Source organism: Austrofundulus limnaeus, unplaced genomic scaffold (assembly GCF_001266775.1).
Source record: "Austrofundulus limnaeus strain Quisiro unplaced genomic scaffold, Austrofundulus_limnaeus-1.0 Scaffold3, whole genome shotgun sequence".
In the NCBI taxonomy this organism is placed as follows: Eukaryota; Metazoa; Chordata; class Actinopteri; order Cyprinodontiformes; family Rivulidae; genus Austrofundulus; species Austrofundulus limnaeus.
This window is the reverse complement of record NW_013952405.1, coordinates 5,670,987-5,694,983: the sequence shown is the minus strand read 5'-3', so window position 1 is coordinate 5,694,983 and position 23,997 is coordinate 5,670,987. Positions and strand designations below refer to the sequence as shown.

Below are 23,997 nucleotides of genomic sequence, written 5' to 3'. Positions count from 1 at the left end.
TCGAAGCTGTGTTTGTGTCACGGTCACCATGGTAACATCTAAATAAATTTTGTAGGGAAAGAAAAGCATAATAATTTTTCAATAATAATCAAATAATAATAATAATAGCAGTAATAATAGCGACAATAAAAACGAATCAATTCTGTAACATATGTTTCTTTTTACATGCGAGGTTTGTCTCGCGAGGAAATGCGAGATTTCGTGTCTCGCGCGGGTCTTGCGTTTAGGTTGTAAAATGGCGCTTTGTTGTCAGAGGATTTCTTATTCTATTTGATAAAATAAAACAACGCTGCAAATTTTGTAAGGCTTAACGTACACTGCATAATGTAACTTATGTGCAAGTCAACGCTATACTGAGCAGGGAGGTTCATTTAATAACGTGAGAGCTTCGTTTATCAGATCGTTTTGCTCTCTACACACACGGGCTATTAGCATTAGCTAAATACAGCTAACACAGTCCGTGCAGATTTTTTTCTTCCAAACGGTGACGCAGATATTACAAAAATGGGCTATTTAAAGCTTATAGAAATCGAAAACTTCAAGTCGTACAAAGGAAGACAAATCATTGGACCGTTTCATAAGTTTACTGCAATCATTGGACCTAATGGATCGGGTATGTTATTATGGACGATATCTAGCGGCTAATGTAAGCTGCTAATGTTGGCTAATGGGTAAACTGATTGCATAATAATTCCTGCGGCTTATTTGTGTTTTAATTGTCCGGACAGTACTTTATTTGCCATTTTTAGTAAATATGTGGCCTTTGGAGTATGCATTTCAGTGTAATGCTGATGGTTATTAAGACTGCTATTGTACAATGTTGATACAGCCACAGTGAATTATATGATTGAGTAACCACATCTTWCGTTCAGTATTTGAGCTTGTGCAATTAATAGGGGAAAGTAAAGACAAAAAAAAAGCAAGTATTAAAACAGATATTCATCGTATTTTACAGTTTTTTTTAAGTCAGTGAAAAAACACACAAACAATACACTTGTTTTTCTACTCTATTCGACATGTGGAAAAGGTTACAAAATCTCACAATGACTTTTTTTTTTATTTTAATTTAAATTAATTTTATTTTTTAGGAAAATCCAACCTTATGGATGCCATCAGCTTTGTGTTGGCAGAAAAGACCAGTAACCTGCGTGTAAAGACTCTGAAGGATCTAATCCATGGTGCTCCTGTAGGAAAGCCAGCTGCCAACAGAGCTTTTGTTAGTATGGTGTACCARGAAGATAATGGAGAGGAACGCTCCTTCACAAGGGTCATCATTGGTAAGAAGCTTTCCTGAACCAGAAATTAAGAGGCAGAAGCTTTGCAAATGCAGATATTCACAGTAAACAAGGACAGCTGCATTGTCATAATTTCTAATTAATTGAAAGTGAAGTTAGTTACTTCATGTAAATTAATGACGTGTTTTAATTATGTTGATTTGGTACAAGAAACATTGAGCAAACACCAACATGTCCTGTGTAAACAAGCTTAAATGTCTCAGATAAAACATGATGAACATACAGATATAAAATAAGCTTATTTCAGATTAGATCTCCTGCAATAATCTTATGTAATTTTTTATTTGTCTCTCCATAAAAAGGTTTATGTATTGAATTATGCTTGTAAGATTTCTGTGTTTGATTTGGCCTGATCAGGATCCTCTTCTGAGTACCGCATCAACAACAAGGTGGTTGGCCTTCCTGATTACAGTGAGGAGCTGGAAAAACTTGGAATTCTGATCAAGGCTAGGAATTTTCTGGTCTTTCAGGTAAGACAAAGTGATCAGCAGACTATTTTCGGGCACATTTTTTGATATTTGTAATATTTTATATTTTTTGTTATTTGTATTAAAAAATATTTTAAACTGTTGTTTGTGCCATTGTTTGCAAAACTGATAATATGACATAAGTCCTGCAATATATTTTTGGAGTGATTAATTAAAGTCTGCTTATTTTTTGCTGTTGTTTTTGTTAATTACAGTTTGACAATGTTTTTTTCCCCTCAATTTCAAGGGAGCTGTAGAGTCAATTGCCATGAAGAACCCCAAAGAGCGTACCGCGCTTTTTGAGGAGATCTCACGTTCTGGAGAGCTGGCCCAGGAATATGACCGGAGGAAAAAAGAGATGGTGAAAGCAGAAGAAGACACCCAGTTCAATTACCATCGCAAGAAAAACATTGCTGCCGAGCGCAAAGAAGCCAAGCAGGAGAAAGAGGAGGTGTGTTCTTTGTGTGTAATTAAATACTGTATGTTTAGAATGAGTTTTCCCTGGTTTTTGGCAGTGGAAACAAAATACTTGACTGGATTGTCTCATTGATAATTAGGTTGACGCTGTTGAACAAAAATGTTTGCACTGAATTCACCATGGTTAATCACGCTGACTTTTCTTGATTGTTCTACCAGGCTGAGAGGTACCAGCGCCTTAAAGATGAAGTAGCCAGGGCCAGCGTGCAGTTACAGCTCTTTAAGTTGTATCACAACGAGACTGAGATCGAAAAGCTGAACAAAGAGCTAGGTCAGCGGAACAAAGAAATTGAGAAAGACCGTAAAAAGATGGACCACGTGGAAGAAGAGCTGAAGGACAAGAAGAAGGAGCTCGGCAGGATGATGAGGGAGCAGCAGACCATTGAGAAAGAAATCAAGTAGGTTACTGTGTCCTCCTGGRATTCTCATAGGCTTCTTGATGTGTGCACTTAGTTCCTCTCTCTTTAAATTATTTACTGATGGCTAARCTTCTCATTGTGCTTGCAGGGAGAAGGATTCCGAGTTGAACCAGAAGAGGCCCCAGTACATCAAAGCCAAAGAGAATACATCCCACAAAATAAAGAAACTCGAGGCAGCAAGAAAATCATTACAGAACGCGCAGAAGATGTACAAAAAGCGCAAAGCAGACATGGATGAGCTGGATAAGGAGATGAGGGCGGTGGAGCTGGCAAAGCAAGAGTTTGAGGAAAGAATGGAGGAAGAGGCACAAAGTCAGGGCCAGGACCTCACGCTGGAGGAAAATCAGGTAATGTTCATGTTTAAGGCTTTCAGAATTCTTTTCAGATGAATATATGTTTATTAATGTACTTAWTTTGTCAGTACCATTAAATTATGCACACTTTATACACATGTAAGTACATTTGTGTACTAATTTTTGTTCTTATAATAGATATAATGTAATTATAATTGTMTTTGCGTGGCTCTTCCTCTCATAATCCAGGTCAAGCAATACCATCGTCTAAAGGAAGAGGCCAGTAAGCGTGCTGCCACTCTGGCTCAGGAGCTGGAAAAGTTCAACCGTGACCAGAAGGCCGATCAGGACCGCCTTGACTTGGAGGAGAGGAAGAAAGTGGAGACGGAGGTAAAATGACGGCAGATTTTTTTTCTGTGTCAGGAGCTGATTTCTTTAAGATTTATTACAACTCTATTGTGCTAATTCCTTCCAGGCCAAAATCAAACAGAAGATCCGTGAAATTGAGGAAAACCAGAAACGTATTGAGAAACTGGAGGATTATATCACCACCAGCAGGTATGTTCTCCATATGTTTGTAGTGTTTTAAGCAGTGTTTGACAGATCTCCACTTTCCTGCCTTACTCAAACATTTTTGCTTTGGTAACTCACAGACAATCGCTTGATGAACAGAAGCGCATGGAGGAGGAGCTGACGGAGGAAGTGGAGATGGCCAAGAGGAGAATTGATGAGATTAACATGGAGCTTAACCAGGTAATCGATAAACAGGAAAAAATAAAATAAAATACACAACATCAAWTGGAAATTTTGAGTTTTCACTGTGCTTTAGTTTGTTTAACAATGACCTTTAGCTAGACTTCTGCCTTCTACAGCTAATCTGTTGCCTTAAAGTGTTCATGACAAAGAAAATGTGTTTGTGTTAATTAATAAATATGTCTGYGACAAGCAAAAGTGTGGAAGACGTGATGTGGACCACTAACACGACCTAGTCTGCTCTGTCTTGTACTGCTTAACAAATGCTTTTCTCATGTGTTGGAAATATGTCAGCTTGAAAGAACTCATTGACCGTTTCCAATATTACTGGTTTTTGCTGTAGGTTATGGAACAACTAGGAGACGCCAGAATCGACAGGCAGGAAAATAGTCGACAGCAGCGCAAGGCAGAGATCATGGAGAGTATCAAAAGGCTCTATCCTGGCTCTGTCGTAAGAACTCTTTTAAGCGTTTTTTTCATTTGTAACCGAGCAGCTTTTTAAGTGTCTTTTATGTTGAAAATAAAGCAGCAAATTTCACACAACCTGTTTTTTTTAAATGGAACAATAAATAATTGCTCTGATTTCAGTATGGCCGTCTGATTGACCTGTGTCAGCCCACTCAAAAGAAGTATCAGATTGCTGTTACCAAAGTGTTGGGCAAGAACATGGACGCCATCATTGTTGACTCAGAGAAGACCGGCAGAGACTGTATTCAATACATCAAGGAGCAGAGAGGAGAGCCTGAGACCTTCCTTCCTCTTGACTACCTTGAGGTAAATATTACAGCACAGATAATAGATCCAATCAAGAACTTTTAGATGAAAGATAAGATAATTTATTAGTYTCCCATAGGAGAAATTTGACTTAGAAGAGGGAACAAAGCTGCAGTACAACAGTAACAGTAAAACAACACTTCAAACAAAGAAATAGTAARAATAAGTGTTAGTTGAAAGTTTTTACCTCCCAATTACTAACAATTCAAACCTGCAACCTCAGTATGTCTGTAGTCTCGACTTTTAATGGATTTAAGTAGTATTTATTTATTTATGTTTTAATTCTCAAATATTGTTTACCAGTTAAGTAAATAAAACAAAAATTTACTGTATTTATTCATGTATAATACGATCTCGAGTATAATACGATCATTTTTTAGCTTAAAAAGCAATTAAAATCTAATTATCAATAACCTGTGTATAATACTGCCCCCCCCAACACACACACACACACACACACACACACTGCAAAAACTGTTCAACTTACCAAGTTTTAAAATCTTATGTCCAGTCAAAAAGTCTTTTTTGATCTTGTTTTGAGACTGATTTACTAAACAAGAACTGATTGTGTAAGAATAATAATCTTTTTTTCAGAATGTGTAAGATTATTTGTCCTGTTAGCCTGAAAATTTGGCTCAAATTAGGTMAAAAATTTCTGCCAATGGAGTAAGACAATTTTACTTGGTAAGATTCTTGGAAAAAAAATAGTCAAATCAAGTATTTCAAGAATCTTACCAAGTAAAAATTTCTTACTCCATTGGCAGAAAGTTTTGACTTAATTAAATTTTCAGACTAACAAGACAAATAATCTTACACATTCTGAAAACAAGATTATTATTCTTACACAATCAGTTCTTGTTTAGTAAATCAGTCTCAAAATGAGATCAAAAAGACTTTTGCTGGATATAAGATTTTAAAACTTGGTTAGGTGGACAGTTTTTGCAGTGCACACACTTTATGGATGATTTTTAGGTTTAAATTTCTAGTATTATACATGAATAAATACAGTAAGTACTGTGTAGTAAAACCATWTGTTTTCTCAAAGGTGAAACCAACAGATGAAAAGTTGAGAGAGCTGCGAGGAGCCAAGCTGGTGATTGATGTTATCCGCTATGAGCCGCCTCACATCAAGAAAGCCCTACAGTACGCTTGTGGCAACGCTCTGGTTTGTGAGAATGTTGAGGATGCACGAAGGATTGCTTTTGGAGGACCTTACAGACACAAGGTACTKAACTTGGTTTGGGAGGAGAGGATTGAAATGTAGCGTGTCAGTCCTAAGATCCTGAATGTGTCAAGATTGTTTTTTTTTTTTTGCTCATTTTTCATTGTCCCTCTGTGTTCAGACGGTGGCCTTGGATGGGACTTTGTTCCAGAAGTCTGGTGTCATCTCTGGAGGAGCCAGTGATCTGAAAGCCAAGGCGAGACGTTGGGATGAAAAAGCAGTGGACAAACTGAAAGAGAAAAAGGAAAAACTTACAGATGAGCTGAAGGTGACTTTTTTTTATCAAATAAGATTTTATGTTTGATCCTATCTGAGCCAGAGAGACTGGGTGAAGCAGTCTGTTTCAAAGTGTAAAAAGAATCTTGTTTCTCTACACTGACTATAGTTGAATTTATCAAATGACATAAACTCATCAAATTCCTCCCCTTGTTTTTTTAGGAGCAAATGAAGGCCAAGAGGAAGGAGGCAGAACTACGTCAGGTGCAATCTCAGGCACATGGTCTGCAGATGAGACTGAAGTACTCTCAGAGTGATCTGGAGCAGACGAAAACCAGACACCTGTCCCTCAACATGCAGGTACAGCCTGATGCTTTTGGTTTCATTTTCCTTTGGTGTTWAGTAAAAATGGCCGCTTGAAATGTTTTTATTTGTGTTCTATAGGAAAAGTCCAAACTGGAGAGCGAACTTGCAAATTTTGGCCCTCGCATCAATGACATCAAACGGATCATTCAGTCCCGCGAACGAGAAATCACTGACCTCCGGGACCGCATGAACCTGGTGAGCCTGAAGTAAAGTGTGGCTTATTTAGAATCCCAGCTAAGAAACATGTGGCTCTGCGGTAACATTTGTTGTTTTTGTTGTGTAGGTGGAGGATGAGGTGTTTGTGGAATTCTGTAAGGAGATTGGAGTGAGGAACATCCGAGAATTTGAGGAGGAGAAAGTGAAGAGGCAGAACGAGATTGCTAAGAAACGGTCAGTTTATAACTCAGATCTTTTCTCTGGAAGTGAAACTTTATTTATTTATTTTTTTAAACCGTTGTATAACATGATCTTATTTAACTCCAGTCTTGAGTTTGAGACCCAGAAGACCCGCCTGGGAATCCAGGTGGACTATGAGAAGAACCAACTGAAAGAGGATCAGGAGAAGGTCATGATGTGGGAGCAAACTGTTAAAAAAGATGAAGCTGAAATAGAACGACTAAAGAAGGTACAAAAAAAAAAAACTAAGTGTAGACTAAATATGTACGTATTATTTGTCTTTTGATATCTGAAGGTAAATTTTCTGTATGTTTTTACGTAGGAGGAGCACAGACACATGAAAATCATTGATGAGACGATGGCCCAGCTACAGGACCTGAAGAACCAGCACCTCACTAAGAAATCCGAGGTTAATGATAAAAATCATGAAATGGAGGAGATCCGTAAAAAACTTGGAGGCGCCAACAAGTCAGTGGCTATCAAAACATAAATTAAATTGAACATTTCTGCAGTCTAGGTTATATTTTTTACGTGTAATTTCTAATTCATTTCTGAATGTTTTTATTTAAGAGAGTTGACTCAGCTCCAGAAGGAGGTGACTGCCATTGAGACCAAACTGGAGCAGAAGCGTAGCGACCGTCACAATCTGCTGCAGGCCTGCAAAATGCAGGATATCAGGTTGCCGCTTCGCTCTGGAACAATGGATGACATCAGCCAAGGAGAGGTAAATAAATAGTCATGACGTAACATTTGTCCTAATGAGAATCAAACAGAAAACAGCTCCTTTCTGTTCGGCTGCTTTAGGGGAGCTCCCAGACAGATGAGTCCAGCAGCCAGAGGACATCCAGCAGTGTTCTGGCTAAAGAAGCKCTAATAGAGATCGACTACAGCATCTTATCTGAAGACTTGAAGGTATGAAGTCCAATCAGCACTCAAGCATGACACCTACCCCTCAGTTTATTCTGGAGCAACGAGGTTTTTACATTTCTAAGTGTCATGATGTTAATAATAAATCAGTTTCTTCTGCTGTGGTATAGAGATCTCACTAAAGTACGAGCCATGACAAATATAAAGAAATTACTTTTTCCAAATTTCCTAAAGGATGCATTGTCAGAGGAAGAGATAAAGGCAGAGACGAACACGCTGCAGCAGCGTCTGAATGAACAGCAGAGTATCCTGCAGAGGATCAGTGCACCCAACATGAAAGCCATGGAAAAACTGGAGAGTGTCCGGGACAAGTTCCAGGAGACCAGTGATGGTGAGAGAGTTGTAGCAGGGTTAAATAATCAGGAGAAGAGGTGGTAACAGTATCATTTCTGAAGCTTCCAGTGTTACCTGATGGTTTTATTTGTCTTCCTCAGAGTTCGAGGCTGCCCGTAAGAGAGCCAAAAAGGCCAAGCAAGCCTTTGAGCAAATCAAAAAGGAGCGCTTTGATCGTTTTAATACCTGTTTTGAGTCTGTGGCCACAAACATYGATGAGATCTACAAGGCGCTCTCACGCAACAGCAGTGCTCAGGTAGGTTTTAACTCTGATGTCATTTGTAATTGCAGAATAAAAAAAAATTATCGTTATTAAAAAAAGTTATCATTCAGTAGCCCCTGACTTGTTTATAGACTGGATGGTGGTGGGAGTATCGCCTCACTATAAGATACTGTGCATAATTCTTGGCTCACGATACTGTTACTGCAACACAACAATTCTGCAATAAAAAATCACAAACATCACCATCTGTCTGTTTATGAGTGAAAATATACAATATCTGTGATGCTAAATTACTGTTTCGTGTATCTTCAGCATGCTAAGGGATAGATGGATGAATTGTAAAAAAACATATTTAGACTACTTTTATTAGTATCATTTCTTTATTTATGGTACTACGGTTCAGCAAACTCATGAAAAGTAATTAAAGTGACGCCTGGAGTTGGAAAATCTGTTCAGAGCAGCTTTTGTGCCTTTTTTCATCAAGAAAAATGGGACAGTATTTGCCCTGTTATTTTTTTCTCTGCCAGTTGTGCTAATATTTTCACTCTTTTTTTCTTTTCAAGGCTTTTCTAGGCCCAGAAAACCCAGAAGAACCATATCTAGATGGTATCAACTATAACTGTGTAGCTCCAGGGAAGAGGTTCAGACCGATGGATAACCTGTCAGGAGGAGAGAAGACGGTTGCTGCCCTGGCTCTGCTCTTTGCTATTCACAGGTAAATGCATGTTTGGCTAACTTAATAGGGTAATGACAATTTCTGCATTCTTTTTCTTTGTCTTTAACATCTGTTCTGCATCTTTATAGCTACAAACCGGCCCCCTTCTTTGTTCTGGATGAGATTGATGCCGCTCTGGACAATACTAACATCGGCAAGGTCTGTTCTTCGTTTTTATTCAGTAGCTTAATTTTGGAGAGCACGTGACTTGTTCACAGTAGCTTTTCATTCTTGCCCTTCAACTTTCCTTTTCCTTTGTCCCTTTTAAGGTGGCCAATTACATCAAGGACCAGTCCATGCAGAACTTCCAGGCCGTCGTCATTTCTCTGAAGGAGGAGTTCTACACCAAGGCAGACTCACTCATCGGTGTTTATCCAGAGGTGGGTTTCCCTTTTTGGTAACTTTAAAACATTTGTCTTAAGAAAGCATCAACATTAGAAAAGTTACTTTAAAAAATACCTGTGATTACAAAAGCATTTTGCATAATAACTCTGCCTCAAATAAAATGTAAAATAACAGAAATTARCTTGTCTAGATTTATTTAGACAGGTCACAGGTGAAGTTTTTTTTTTTAGCAAGTTGGTGGGTCTTGGCACAGAAGAAACCTTGGACATTCTTCAGACTGTAGCAAAATATAATGATCACAGTGTCTAGCTTTTAACAACCTTTGTTGTTTTCATTCACAGCAAGGAGATTGTGTCATCAGCAAAGTTCTCACCTTTGACCTCTCACAGTATCCAGATGCCAGCTCAAGCACAAATGATTAATACTAGTGCTCTCACCTGCATTTGGGCAAGTTGTATGTTTCATTTACTCTGTAGTCACAGATTATTCATTAGAACCTCCTATGTTTTTTTTTTTTTACTTATTTGTTGTGTTTTTATCATGTTTTTCTTGGACATTATACATCAGTAAATTAGGGACGTTTTTTTTTAGTAAGTCATATGAACATTTAAACAATTATTGGTCACATTAATGCATTAGAATGAATTAAAATGAATCTGAATGGCGTGATCATTAAAATCCAACCCTTTTTTTAACATACTGTAGGATTTGTATCAAGTGGAAAATGTTCGACAACAAAGGAATGCAAGTTTAAGACTTTTTCTATTGTTTCTCTCATTTCATTTGTGTGCTTTCAGCTCCTTTTGTTGTGTGTACTTAAAATGCTACTTTTTTTAAAGCTCAAAGCAAACTTTGTTCCAGTGTGTTGGATACATTCCCTAGTGTGATAACTAAATAAAATCATAATTAGCTGCAACTGGCAGAGCTGTAATGAGATTCTAAAGCTTGGTGCGAAATGCCCAAACAAAATTACTTCAAAGAGAATGACAGTCGTATGAAAACAGAGTTGCAGCTCTGAAACAGAAGAATCCAACATGAAATGATTTTGCCTAGTTTGTTTTGCTTGCTTTGCCTGAATAAATATACCAGTAATACAATTTATTTCCGCTCCTTTTATTTGTACTTTTTTAATGTTGTCCAGGTTTAAATGGTTTTTACCCTTCAAGTGCRCACTTGCTTGACTTAGATTTCACTCCATAAGAAGTCTCACTCTGGTCTCTATTTATAGTCACAGTTTTCACACCAACGTTTGCAGGAGCAGCAGCCTTCATTTCTTTGTGMTTTCATTTTAGCGTGTCTGTCATCAGTTTAACAAGGTCTGACATTTGTATTTAGGAAAAAAAAGGTATTAGAGACATAATTTATTTGGATTATTTATTGTCTTTGACAGTGCAGTAAAGTAACATCARCCTTACTGGTACAGATTCAGAAATAAGAGTGAAGGTGGGAGATGCACTAAAACTAGCAATGTCTTTCAAACCTTTAAATGTAGACAGATCAGAGGACAAATGTAAAAAAAAAAAAAGAAAATAAAAGCAGTCCTCTGGAAGACTGTTTCCAAAATTTTTGAGCAAAACATGAATCAAGTGCAAAATGATGTCCACAAATATGAATATGATGAACCTTAGGGAGCTTTTAAGCTAAATCAAGCATACTCCAGGTATGCTTCAGGTTCCTGCGTCCTAAACTGCTCTCAGAGATTAAACAATATAAAGAAAAACYCTAAAGTACAGAACAGTATGTTTACTCAATTTCTTGAAACTGAGCAAATAATTTATTATGGCTAGATCTGTATATGTTATGGATTAAATATACGTCTATTTACAAAAAAGAAAAATAATCTCTTACTTTCAACTGCAAAAACAACTGTTTGAACAGGAGAAAAGGTAAAAACCTTAGTATCAATTAAATGTCAAAACATCCTTTTACTTTACTGCCTAAGCTCCAGATTCCCTTTTAAGTGCTGTCAGACTTTAGGGCCTGGATGCAAAGCAACTTGTTTCCACAAAGTGAAGTCCTTTCCCATCACCTGGTAAAATGCAGTTCAATAAAACCTGTTAATCTTTTTTGTAGACACAGGTTACTGTCCTGCCTCCTTCAGTGAGCCTAGAGTAAGRCACTTCGCTCACAGCTGTCCCCTAAGTGGAATGGATCTCCTCAATAAATGCTACAAAGAAAGAAGTACGTCAATCAGTTTACTTAGCCATAGGTTTGTGTTTTTATTAGTCCAATCAATCTGAAAGGTGTCCTATCAGATATTTTGTTTCTCCTTGGTTAAGCTTCAACCACTCTTGACAATTTTCTTTGACTTGCTCCAACCTGTTTTTTTGACCTTCAGTCACGCTAACAGACAAATTGTCAAAGAGTCAAYAAGTACAGTGATGCCACATGAGGGRAAGCCACTTTGAAGAGTAAAAATCCACTTTAAACTCAGGAAGCATCTTTTAAACTTCGGAGTACGGTTTCTTCTGGGTAGGGGTCGTAGGAACTGGACGTCTCTTTTTCCTAACGGCYGGTTCTGGCTGGCTCGCTTTTTGTCTCACCATAGTGGGGGCAGATGGAGGTACRGGGACAGGACGTCTCTTTTTAGCAGAGGGGATGCTGCCGGAGCGTTCGCTGAGGATGCCCYTAGCCATCCCCTCCATTTCAGATACAGGAATGCGCATGGCTACAGACATTTCCTCCTTAGTTACAGAGACAAAGTCAGGGTCTTTGGCCAAAGAGACGAGACCTCCACTTTCAAGAGCCTGAAGAAAAGCAACAAAATGTTACATAAAGTCCCAGACCACAAAAAAAGTAGAAAAAAAAACATTCTTAGCAGGTTTTGAAATATCCCAATCGTTTCCCTTSTTTGGTATAAAACTTGGTTATAACTTCTTCACTGACCTCCTGGACGAGCCGGTCGGCTGCGGACTGAGATCTCTGACCATCCCCATAGTTAGGTTCATAAGGAAACTGCAAAAAAACAAAACAAAAACATGTTTATTCAAAAAGTACTTTGTTCACCGTCATCTACACCAGATGAGTGCATTATACTTACCTGTGTCTCATCTGTTCTTACAGTGAAGTTCCAGGAGTGTTTGATGTCTAAAGATATGAACAATTAAAGGGGGTTCTTTGACAGATTTTATTCTAACAAAATAAATATAAAACAAAGTGTGACTCAAACGTTCTGACTTTACTGGTCTTAAACAGTAAACCATACCTGGCTCGTCATCCTCGTAAGGATTGTAGAATTCTTCTGGACTTCCTTCTCTTTCAAAAGAAAATCTGACCAAAAAGAAAAAATCGTGATGAGGCCATAACCTCAGCTCAGATGATCAATTGTGAGGGCGTGTTGGAACTCACTCTGCGAAGGCGTTGTTGTTTGTGTTGCTCTTTGGTGCAGYTGTGGGGAAATCGTCTGCACTGGGCACCAAAGTGGAGGAGTTTGGCGGAGACTCGGACTGGCTCTCGGAAAACTGGAGAGGCCGCTGGTTGGTCACCTGGGCAGCATTGGCGGGCTCCGAGGAGTTGAAGGAGTTGACTCGGTTACCGAACAGGTCATGTGAACGCTGGAAACACCAYGCGAGACAAGCAGGGAAATTCACATAATTACTATAGAATTACTGACTTTAAAAAGMCCGTAGTTGAAATCTTTGTTAAATGGCAACCCCCCACTACCCGCTAAGATAAAATGTGTTCAGTTCAACTGGCAACTATGAGTCTCACACGACAGAGTGTCTATAAAGAAATKTGTTTCCTACATGGTAAATGGCTTCTTCTCCAGCCTCTTCCATCGCTCGGTCCATTTCTTCATCGTTTTGCAGGTCTCCTGAAATTGCCCTGTGCATCTCTGGAGCAGCTTCTTCTTCGATGCTCCTCAAACCTGCCTAAAATAAACAGGAAATGGGGAAATGAAGAGCTAAAACACAGTGTGTTCATAGGGACAGGAAGAAGACAAAAGTACAAATGCCAACCAACACAATCCCAGTCAAATGTGAAGTTCACCTGGATTTCTGGTCCTGAGGCGCTCTTCTTAGTTGGACGGTAACCATAATACTCCTCCTGTCGCTTCATGAACTTACGGAAATGATCTTGGAGCAAAAACGTGGCATAGAACTTCCCCACGGTAACCTCGTCATCTGTAAGTCAGGGTTATCTTCATCAGAAATTGTAGAATATCCTGTGAAGGAAAAACTTCTGCTGTTTGTGCTGACAGACTCGCCTCCTATAGGGGGGATGACCTGGTCCAACAGTTTCATACTGGTGCGTTTCCAGATTTGCTTTATGATGGCCCTTAGCTCCTCGTTGGCCTGCTCAAAGTTTCCTGTATGAATCATTTCCAGGTTTTACTGAATTGCAAGAGGTGACAGTGAAGGAACTGTGTTTAGTGTCAGGCTTTAGCGTGTTGTACCTTCTGTTTTGATTTTAAGCGCAGTCCTGACCAGTGCGAACAGGGTGGCGTTAAAAGTGACGGTACCATCGCTGTTGAGAGGCATGTTCATACCAACCAACCTCTATGGACAGAACAAACAAAAATACTCTCTCTTTCTGCTTCTGTAAAAAAATTGTCACAAATGTGAATTTATACAGATGATCTCAGTTTACCTTGCACGCAGCGCGATGTGGACAGAACTTGCCAAAGCCCAACGGGGGCTGGATACTTCGTAGCAGCGTCACRACGTCCAGATGTTTGATTCTCCCCCTGTACATTAGAGAGACACTTATTTTAAACCYCTGTTTTTCTGAGAAATGGAGAAATGGAGTGTTGGTACTCACGTGGCTTCTGGGTCATACTCAGCCCAGATTTTCTTAAACTCATCCAGATGGTGCGGACCAAGAAGAGACCAATCACGGGTCAGGTAGTCAAAGTTGTCCATGATGACTGCGACAAACAGGTTCAAGATCTGGAATAAGTTAGAAAAAAAACCTTAATATTATTGAAGATTCTTGAAGCGGGCAAAACTAAAGACAACTGCTTCTAACCAGGAAGGCACATAGACAGTAGAAACTGAGGAAGTAGAAAACAGCAAAGTTGGACCCGCAGGTGTACTCCTCTCCCGGCAGGAAGTCAGACTTTGGGTCACACTTCTTCCCATACATTGATGCCATCATGACCTCTTGCCAAGCCTCTCCAGTGGCACATCTGAACACATAAACACACCGTAAGTAACGGAAATAAAAGAAATTTATATGTGAATATGTGAAATTTATGCTGTGAAACTCACCGGAATAACATCAGAACAGCCTGAGGGAATGTCTGGAAGTTGTTGTTGCGATTGATTTGGGTGCCGTCTACTAAAGCTACCTTTCCAAAGATCTGAGGGTTGAAACAATCCAAATCCATTTTTTTTTCATCATAATGGACAGATCAGCTCGTCTTGGTGACATTAAGCAGACACATAACAAGCCTATGGAGATTTAAAGTTTTGTTGTTTGCAGAATTATTATGGTCGACTGTACCTGCATCCCGATGACAGCATAGATGAAGAAGAGCATCACTATGAGCAGAGCTACATGAGGGAGAGCCTGCAGAGAGAAAACGAATTGATCAGAAACACAATGCACAATGGGAAAACAAAGACAAAAACAAAGCGGTGATAATTATGAAAACCTGGAAGGACTTGATGAAGGTCCACAGYAGGTTACGGATGCCCTCTGATCGATTCAGCAGTTTGACCAGACGCATCACACGGAAAAGTCGGAAGAAGGTGATGGACACTGAAGCATTTTCAGAAGCCTGTGAACAAASAAAAAGAAAAAGTTGCTTAAAAGAAGCAAAAAGACAAAATCCTATTTTTTTTAAAAGTGGAGAGAATCTTGACTTACCGCAATTTCTTGCATAGGATTTGTCTCCTGCACAAAGATGGATATGTATTATTTCTGTTTAATACACTTAAACAGAACACTAAACACTGTCTTTCAACAAGGTTTCAAAAAAAGGTTCACATCAGACACATGAGTAAAAGAAAACTATAAGTCTGATGTGCTAAAAAAAAACGAAGTCATGCAAATTTTAAAAAAAAAAAGGCACACAATTTGCCAAAATATTACAAATTTTTCGTCAGTCAAGCCAATAACTTTAAATACATACTAAGGCTTGTTTTCCATTRCTCTGTCAGAGGCATCAGACAGTAGAAGAATCACTGTTTTATGAGCGTTTTGAGCCATTCATTTGAAAGTGAACGGGTCGCGGTTTAGTATGTGCTCACACGGCAAGACTCATGCAGCGGTGCAGATATTTACAGCACAGCCATGGAGACAGTACAGCCCTCCACTGGATTCCAGCGCAGTCTGTGGAGGATAGACAGATGAYGAGTGAGACTCGTGGAGGACAGAGGGATGGATGGGGATGTGAAGGAAAAAAAAGATGAAGAATTGGAGAAAAAATGCTTGTGTTTGTGGATGAAACGAGGACGAAAACAATGACAGAGGATGTGGCTGACATAAAATAACACTAAACCTTCAGCTGACATTGTGCTCTTTTAAGTGCTCACACAACTTGTATGAGATGTCAAATCATTAAAAACAGTGACATTAAGAGAAGTGGAACAGTGGGCGTTGGGGGGAGTGGAGGAGGGAGGTGGTACCACATTACTGACCCCATCCTGTGAACTAGTTTTCCRGACACCATATCTATACCTCTGCGCCAGATTACTGGATAAATATTCTCTTGTTCCAAGAATGCCTCACTTAGATGAACCTGCAATGAGAATCTGAAACTTGGGGTTCTTTACGAAGTATATACTCACATCAACTTCACTTAAAATGACATCAACGACGCTACCAATGACGATGATGAAGTCAAAGACATTCCAGGGGTCCCCAAAGTAGCCCTGGATGAGGAGATAAATTACACTGACTCATACAGAAATATAGGTTTAAGGTGTGCCTCTGGGGAGAAAGAACAGTAGAGTATTTACCCTAACTTTAAAGGCCATGAGCTTCAGGATCATCTCCACCGTGAAGAGCACAGTGAAGATCAAGTTCAGCATGTCGGACAGCTTGGTAACGTGATCTGACTGGTTGCAGTGCTGTTCAGAGTGGAAAAAACGACTTCACATAAAAAAATCTGTAGGTTTGATGGTGATATGTTGAGTAAATGTAAAAACAATCCATGATACAATAAAAATAACACATCGAGATAGCGCTAAAGATACGGCTGAGCATTTTCATTATTGTTTCAAAATTTCAAGTTGTCATTTGATAAGTGGTCAGATAAATGCTGACCTTCGCTGATCAATCAGAGGTCAATCAATGTGATTTTAGGTTGCAGTCTGAACATCATTTACATACCTGCATCCCCAGACACAAGGTGTTCAGCATAATCAGAAAGAACATCAGGTACTCAAAGTAACAGGAGGTGACGATGTACCAGACCCTGTACTGGTACGGGTTTTTAGGAATGTAGCATCTCAGGGGGCGAGCCTTCAGAGCGTACTGCACACACTGACGCTGAGGAGAGGCAAGACGGACAGGAAGTGTGTTGAAAAAGAAAAAAAATGACATAATTCTAAAAAACAAAAACAGGAATCGCTGACGCTTCATCCTACCTGGTTCTTGTCCAGCTCGCAGTTCTTATACTCCTGCTCGCCCTGCTCCTGAAAGGTGACGATGACAAAACCCACAAAGATGTTCATCATGAAGAAAGCGATGAGGATGATGTAGATAATGAAGAAGATGGACACATCGACACGGTTGTTGTAGACGGGACCCAGATCTTCTTCTGCTGAATCTATGGCTCTGTATAAGAGTCTAAAAATCCATCAGAGACACATGTTAGACTCCACTCAATAAATGAGTTCCAGCTCAAGCAGAAAAAAGAAATATCTTTAATGTAGTTTGAGTTTACTTGGGCCAGCCTTCAAATGTGGAAACAGTGAACAGAGCCAGCATCCCATTGAGCACGTTGTCAAAGTTGAAGTCACTGTTGAGCCATTCTCTTTTAGCCACCACTGTGTCCTGCAGYGAGCTCTCAATGTGCTTCAGGAAGGATCCCCTGAAAGCATGCAGAGTGAGTGGTGACTCTAAAATAGTGTTTCAGTTCTAAGAGATGAGATCCCAGAGATGTGAAGAGTGTTTTGCCTTACTGGCATTCCTCTGCAGTAATTTTGGTCGGATCTGTGCAGCTGTAGAATTTACCCTGGGAGGGAAGGGATGATTAGAGACTAATTTAATATTCAAACAGCCTTTCAAACAGCCTAAAGCCTTTCACTTTAGAAAAATTAACTTTACARTGTCTTACTAAGTAACAATAATAAAACTACCTTAAATAGTTGCACTCCAATGCAGGCAAACATGAAGTTCAGCAGCATGGTAACCAGGACAATGTTGCCAATTGTTTTGATGGCCACGAACACACACTGGACCACATGCTGTAACAACACAGATAAGAAATATACATTACACAGTGAAAACAGATACAAGTTAAATATATTATACCTGTTTGTCACATCTGAATACAAGCTGAAGGACTTTCACTGTTTGCTGTTTAATGCTTTTGTTATGTAACACTTTGGAGAGACATCATGGAAAAAAAGACCTGATGACGAGTCTTTACAACATTCTGTAACACAGCTAAAGCTGAGGTCAGGTTGTCCCCTCACTGCGACAACTGTCTGCAAGGTTTCTGGCTTAAATCGGTCCGGTGACTAGGGCTGGTGCTGTTGTTTTGACAATCATATAAGYATTGTGATCGTTTGTTCATGTAGAAATATTACTCTATTATTCTGCTGTCATTTTTAGTATCAAACACCAGTGGTAAAAATGCCTCCATATGATATGCTCAATAAGAAATACACAAAATAAACATGTTGGGCATCACTCTGATTTTTACCACAACAAAGTCAACTACGCAACATATTTCTTTCAGCTAAAACCCACCAGTATATTTAGTTTAAATACATTCTAAAGCAGAAAAATATGWACTACTATATATTTATGTTAATAACACATAACCCAAAAGTTATTTATTTTGATTTTGCTGTTGATGTTTCAATCAATAAATCTGATTCTTTTTAGTTTTCAACATTTTTCCTTGGACTTTGGTTGATTTATTTTATTTGTTTATAGTCCAATATCTGATCATTTTTAGAGAAATAGTTTTTGTCTCATTTATTTAAGGTATAAACAGGCTCCTAAACTCAAAGTATAAACTAGTGAAGTGTCAACACATAACAGACAACAGCAAAAAATAATTCCAATTCAGACCTTTGCAACGAAAACATAAGCACCAACAGTAAAGAAGACATGACATAAATACACAAATATGATCATAACATAAACTTAATACCATTTTTCTTCAGTGAGGATTTTAACTCCTGTTGCTAATTTTACATTTGCTTTATTTACTTAAAGGCTTTTATTTTTTTTACTGCCTGAAGAAAAAAGTTTTCGCCCTTGTTGTTTGGATTGTATTTCGTTAAACTATTGATCGAAACAATGAACACCAGAAGCATGTTGCCGTACCTTTAGCCCTTTGGCTCTGTTGATGGCTCTGAGAGGCCTCAGCACCCTCAGCACCCTGAGAATCTTCACGACAGAGATGGCGCTGGATCTGCAAGCATCGCACAACAAAGAGCATGTCTCAGAAATCAAAAGCTGTCATTTGATGAGAACAGCAACTGTGACATTCTGTAAGTAATTCTGTCACTGTTAAATGTGAACTCACTCCATTCCCATGGACAGCAGCGACACGCCGACCACGATCAGATCCAGGATGTTGAAAGAGTTCCGACAGAAGGAGCCTTTGTGCATGAATGCCCCGTACACGGTCATCTGTCAGGAACAAACAGCAGCGTTTCAGAGCAATACAGAAGCAGGAGGGCGGGTGTTTATCCTTAAAGATTGATCAATAACAGAAAATGGATTACCCAATATCTGGATAATCTCCTTACTTTTAAGGTTTTTTTTAACTGTCCCTGATTGCACTTCCTTAAATCAAATAATTTGTGACTATTATATCTTATAAAATTTAAGCAAATATCAGTTTCAAAACAAAAAATCTTGAACAATCTGTTAGTACTTTGTACTTGTACGCCATCATGTCATAGCACAAAATCTAACCCTAAGAAAAAATGATCAGTGGTAAATGTACTTCCAGTGATTGCTTTCTAGGGGGTTCATAAGCTGTCCAGTGGTTCATGAGATATTTTGCTAAAAAACAAACAAACAAACAAACAAACAAACAAACAAACAAACAAACAAACAAGGTTGACTCCAACAACTAATGACAAAAATTTATCCAAAGAAATTTTTTTATTGCGCACAACTAAAATGTCCTTATAAAAAAGGGAAAATAGTAAATGGGTGCCTGGTTCTGAAGAATCAAAAAATGGGATAACCAGCACTCCAAAAAATACCATGATTTTAATAAGGGCAAAAAACAGGACGACGGCATGTAGCCAAAACGTGGAGTGCTGGTTATATATATATATATATATATATAGCGGGTAAGATAAGTATTGAACACGTCACCATTTTTCTCAGTAAATATATTACTAGAGGTGCTAATGACATGTATTTACACCAGATGTTGGTAACAACCCAAGTGATCCAWACATACAAAGAAATCAAACCATAAATGTCCAGAAATGAAGTTATTTGTAATAATGTGGAATGGCACAGGGAAAAAGTATTGAACACACTTACTGAAATTTATCTAATACTTTGTACAAAAGCCTATGTTGTCAATGACAGCTTCAAGACGCCTCCTGTATGGAGAAACTAGTGGCATGCATTGCTCAGGTGTGATTTTGGCCCATTCTTCCACACAAACAGTCTTCAAATCTTGAAGGTTTCGTGGACCTCTTCTATGAACTCTGATCTTTAGTTCTTTCCATAGATTTTTTGTTGGATTCAGGTCAGGTGATTGGCTGGGCCATTCCAGCAGCTTTAGTTTCTTTCTCTGAAACCAACTGAGAGTTTCCTTGRCTTTGTGTTTGGGCTCATTGTCTTGCTGAAATGTCCAGCCACGTTTCATCTTCATCATCCTGGTAGATGGAAGCTGATTTTATCAAGAATGTCTCTGTACATTTTTCCACTCATCCTTCCTTCAATTATTTGAAGTTTGCCAGTACCATATGCTGAAAAACAGCCCCACRCCATGATGTTCCCACCTCCAAACTTCACTGTTGGTATGGTGTTTTTGGGCTGATGTGCAGTGCCATTTGACCTCCAAAAATGATGTGTATTCTGGCATCCAAACAGTTCAATGTTGGTCTCATCTGACCAGACTATATTCTCCCAGTATTACACAGGCTTGTCTAAATGTTGTGCAGCAAACTTTAAAGGAGCTTCAACATGCTGTTTCTTCAGCAGTGGAGTCTTGCGTAGTGATGAGCGTGCATACAGGCCATGGTGGTTCAGTGCATTACTTATTGTTTTCTTTGAAACAATCGTACCTGCTAATTCCAGGTCTTTCTGAAGCTCTCCACAAGTGGTCCTTGGCTCTTGGACAACTCTTCTGATAATTCTTTTCACTCCTCTGTCAGAAATCTTGYGAGGAGCACCTGGTCRTGGTCGGTTTATGGTGAAATAATGTTCTTTCCACTTCTGAATTATGGCCCCAACAGTGCTCACTGGAACCTTCAGAAGTTTAGACATTATTCTGTAACCGATGCCACCATTATGCTTTGCAACAATAAGGTTGTGAAGGTCTTGAGAGAGCTCTTTACTTTTACCCATCATCAGATGTTTCTTGTGTGATACCTGGCCATCATTTGGGACTGAACCAGCTGATATTAATTTGCACTGACAAGGGGCAGGCTTGCTTTCTAATTACTGAGAGAGTTCAGCTGGTGTCTTGGCTTTCCATGCCTTTTTACACCTCCCTTTCTTCATGTGTTCAATACTTTTTCCCTGTGCCATTCCACATTATTACAAATAACTTCATTTCTGGACATTTATGGTTTGATTTCTTTGTATGTATGGATCACTTGGGTTGTTACCGACATCTGGTGAAAATGTCATGTCATTAGCACCTCTAGTAATATATTTACTGAGAAAAATGTTCAAAACTTATTTTATCCGCTGTAAATGTATTTATTTTACCCGCTGTGTGTATATATATAAGACAGCTACCAGAAAAATGTTTAGCTCAACAAATGTAGAATTGTAGAAAACTGAAAAAAACGTTGACCCCAATAATAAAAAATGCTGTCAGATTATTTTTCATCAGGGTTTACATTCAGATATGTGACTTTAGAACTGTAATATTTATAACATTTACTTAAATCAATAGTAATATTCATTGGAAAAACAAGTTGTTTGTTGAATCTACCTTCAGCACAATCTCAATGGTGAACACGGTCGTGAAGACGATGTCAGCATAGGCCAAGATCTGGACAAAAACAGAAGAAGACGCAGAAAAACAGTTGTTGAATTTTGCCTTCCTTGTTGCAAACACTGTCCAACATGTGTGACACCTAACGTCACCTGGTTTCTGTAGGATTTTGGATCGATGGGATCCTCAGCTGCCAGAGAGATGGAGGAGAGCAGGATGAAGAGGAGGATCAGGTTGGTAAAAGATGAAGCGTTGATGATTTTGTAACACAGTTTACGAAACCTGGATACAAAATAATCAACAAATGTGAAGACACGCAGGAAAATGATTATTTACATGTAGAAGACGAAGACGTAGAAGTTCTTCATTTGTGCGAGGGTTAGATTCCTACTTGTTCTGAGGGCCGAAAATAAAGAAGGAACTGGCTTCTGGCAGAGGAACTGCTTCTTCCTTCAGCTGTAGGTCAGCCATTGGTCTGGGCCGAGGGCTGATGGGGATTTCAGGTTCTTCCTCTTCATCATCACCTACCAAGCAGAAAACCAGGTTGAACGTTGTAATGTAATGTGCTGCATCTTGTCATCAATGCACATTCACATACAATGAAAATTATACTCTGTGTTTGACCCATCACACATGAGATCCACCCAAGTGGAACAGCTGGCAACTTTGTGAGGGCCGGGGGGCAGCTAAAGATTAGTGTCTTGCTCAGGGACACTACAACATGTGGGCACGGTGGGAAGTTGAACCTGGGACTTTCTGGTCCCAATTCGACTGCCCTACCATCGCACCACAGCTGCCACCAAAATGTTTGAGATAAAGAYGCAATAAACAACAAACCTAAACATGTCTTACCAGGGAAATCAGCAGGTGGAAATGGATCTTTCACTTCATTGACGTTTGATTCAAATTCATCAATTTTGAGCTGTGAGGGGAAAAAAAGATAAATGTGTTTTAAAGATRTGTCTGCTCCACATCACGCAGAATCTAAAATCAGACCCGGCACTCACCTTGGCTGTGGTGGGCATGCCCTCTATCTTGGCCCTCTGCTCTGCCAGTTTCTTAGCTATCTTCTCCCTCTCTTCGTCAGTCTTCTCGGGCATTTTGGACCTGTGCAGGGAAACGGGAAAGACACAAAACRTTTCAAGGCATGGACAGAGATCAGATTGTTCGTCTCGTATTAAAAGTGTTACTATTATTACCTCAGGAGCTTCTTCCTCATCTTCTCCTCTGCCTTTTCTTTCTGAGCTGAGGTCAGACTCTCGGCCTCTGCCAAGTTGTCGACGGCGATGGCCAAGAAGACATTCAGGAGGATATCTGGTTGCTCTGAGCTCAGGAAAACACAATTTGGGACTGTAAACAATATTGCCCTATACATGCAACTTGTAAAGTAATATGCCATTTGTGACCGATGTGAAGGATACAGTTTCCACAGACAAACAGGATGATGAAGTAGATAGAAACCAGGATGCCGGGGATGACAGGCCCTCCGTAGGCCATAATGCCATTGTACATGATGCTGGTCCACTCCTCTCCTGTGAGGATCTGACAGAAGTAAAAATAGAAAAAAGAACAATTTAGATATTGATACATTTTGATGGGTACAACATGTGGAAAGTGCTTCAAACAGATTTTAATGGTGTGAATTTGGTTTGAAATAAAGCAGCAGTCAGTGTTAAGGGCAAAGGGAAAGCAGGTATCACCTGAAAGACACTAATCAGGGCCTGAGGGAAGTTGTCAAAGTTACTGCGACGGGGTCGGTGGTCGTTGAAGTTAAATTTGCCCCCAAACACCTGCATTCCCAGGAGAGAGAAGATGACAATGAAGAGGAAGAGGAGGAGGAGCAGCGAGGCAATGGAGCGAACTGAGTTGAGGAGAGAGGCCACTAGGTTACTCAGGGAGGTCCAGTACCTGCGGGAAGAAAAAAAAGAAAAGTTTTACTAGAACTGTTCAGACTGGTGCAACATCAAACATGAAGGGACAAGACTTACTTTGTGACTTTGAGGATCCTCAGCAGCCGGATACACCTGAGCACAGAGAAACCCAGAGGAGCCACGGCCCCGGCTGACAACATGATCATCTCCAGGATCCCACAGAGAACCACGAAGAAGTCGAAACGGTTGAAAAGCGACATGAAATAGGCTCTAGGTCCCAGGGCGTACATCTTCACAAACATTTCAATGACAAACAGCACCAGCAGCACTCGGCTGGCCGCATCTGTTGGGGCAAAAGAAAAGAAAGAAGTTTGAGCAAGAGAACGCACAACAAATCTAAGAGACAAGATTGACACGAATAACTGACCCTGCAGGCTGGTCAGCCGGACGGGTTGGTGGTGGAACTCTGTGGCTATGGTCAGAGTGTTGAGGAAGACGAGGAACATCACCACCCAGTAAAAACTTTTGGTTTTCACATAAACCAGACACTTCATTCTAAAGAAACGGTTCCAGCGTCGAGCCAGACGGCTAAACACACACACACACACACACACACACACACACACACACACACACACAC

The 23,997-nt window shown here is 39.6% G+C and overlaps 2 protein-coding genes across 2 annotated transcripts in view; one reads left to right on the top strand and one right to left on the bottom strand.

Annotated features, from left to right (window-relative positions):
* The first annotated feature begins 199 nt into the window (after positions 1-199).
* Positions 200-10,322, top strand: LOC106525046 (structural maintenance of chromosomes protein 1A). The gene is made up of 26 exons (XM_014019155.1): positions 200-613; positions 1,089-1,277; positions 1,653-1,765; positions 2,010-2,213; positions 2,399-2,637; positions 2,747-3,005; positions 3,201-3,341; positions 3,427-3,509; positions 3,605-3,704; positions 4,048-4,155; positions 4,293-4,478; positions 5,524-5,703; positions 5,822-5,968; positions 6,139-6,276; positions 6,361-6,477; positions 6,566-6,672; positions 6,766-6,907; positions 7,001-7,146; positions 7,249-7,402; positions 7,483-7,590; positions 7,780-7,936; positions 8,040-8,194; positions 8,725-8,876; positions 8,966-9,035; positions 9,146-9,256; positions 9,563-10,322. The coding sequence occupies exons 1-26, from the start codon at positions 505-507 to the stop codon at positions 9,641-9,643; spliced, it is 3,696 nt and encodes a 1,231-aa protein (XP_013874609.1). The 5' UTR covers positions 200-504; the 3' UTR covers positions 9,644-10,322.
* Positions 10,323-10,581: 259 nt separating this feature from the next.
* LOC106525038 (dihydropyridine-sensitive L-type skeletal muscle calcium channel subunit alpha-1) overlaps positions 10,582-23,997 on the bottom strand; it is a 19,265-nt gene continuing 5,849 nt past the window's right edge. The window contains exons 10-45 of the mRNA XM_014019143.1: positions 23,785-23,945; positions 23,475-23,700; positions 23,187-23,394; positions 22,908-23,028; positions 22,686-22,800; positions 22,494-22,593; positions 22,339-22,408; positions 21,878-22,010; positions 21,639-21,768; positions 21,484-21,543; positions 18,874-18,980; positions 18,672-18,759; positions 17,471-17,578; positions 17,294-17,346; positions 17,056-17,202; positions 16,757-16,958; positions 16,500-16,658; positions 16,127-16,237; positions 15,956-16,039; positions 15,450-15,497; positions 15,033-15,059; positions 14,818-14,943; positions 14,667-14,732; positions 14,432-14,523; positions 14,190-14,349; positions 13,983-14,110; positions 13,812-13,908; positions 13,618-13,720; positions 13,429-13,530; positions 13,212-13,345; positions 12,968-13,093; positions 12,570-12,775; positions 12,427-12,491; positions 12,262-12,308; positions 12,108-12,176; positions 10,582-11,968 (exon numbers count right to left, since the gene is read on the bottom strand). Of these exons, the coding sequence (XP_013874597.1) occupies positions 11,666-11,968; positions 12,108-12,176; positions 12,262-12,308; positions 12,427-12,491; positions 12,570-12,775; positions 12,968-13,093; positions 13,212-13,345; positions 13,429-13,530; positions 13,618-13,720; positions 13,812-13,908; positions 13,983-14,110; positions 14,190-14,349; positions 14,432-14,523; positions 14,667-14,732; positions 14,818-14,943; positions 15,033-15,059; positions 15,450-15,497; positions 15,956-16,039; positions 16,127-16,237; positions 16,500-16,658; positions 16,757-16,958; positions 17,056-17,202; positions 17,294-17,346; positions 17,471-17,578; positions 18,672-18,759; positions 18,874-18,980; positions 21,484-21,543; positions 21,639-21,768; positions 21,878-22,010; positions 22,339-22,408; positions 22,494-22,593; positions 22,686-22,800; positions 22,908-23,028; positions 23,187-23,394; positions 23,475-23,700; positions 23,785-23,945 (4,282 nt within the window). The 3' untranslated portion in view covers positions 10,582-11,665. The remainder of the gene's footprint in view (positions 11,969-12,107; positions 12,177-12,261; positions 12,309-12,426; positions 12,492-12,569; positions 12,776-12,967; positions 13,094-13,211; positions 13,346-13,428; positions 13,531-13,617; positions 13,721-13,811; positions 13,909-13,982; positions 14,111-14,189; positions 14,350-14,431; positions 14,524-14,666; positions 14,733-14,817; positions 14,944-15,032; positions 15,060-15,449; positions 15,498-15,955; positions 16,040-16,126; positions 16,238-16,499; positions 16,659-16,756; positions 16,959-17,055; positions 17,203-17,293; positions 17,347-17,470; positions 17,579-18,671; positions 18,760-18,873; positions 18,981-21,483; positions 21,544-21,638; positions 21,769-21,877; positions 22,011-22,338; positions 22,409-22,493; positions 22,594-22,685; positions 22,801-22,907; positions 23,029-23,186; positions 23,395-23,474; positions 23,701-23,784; positions 23,946-23,997) is intronic.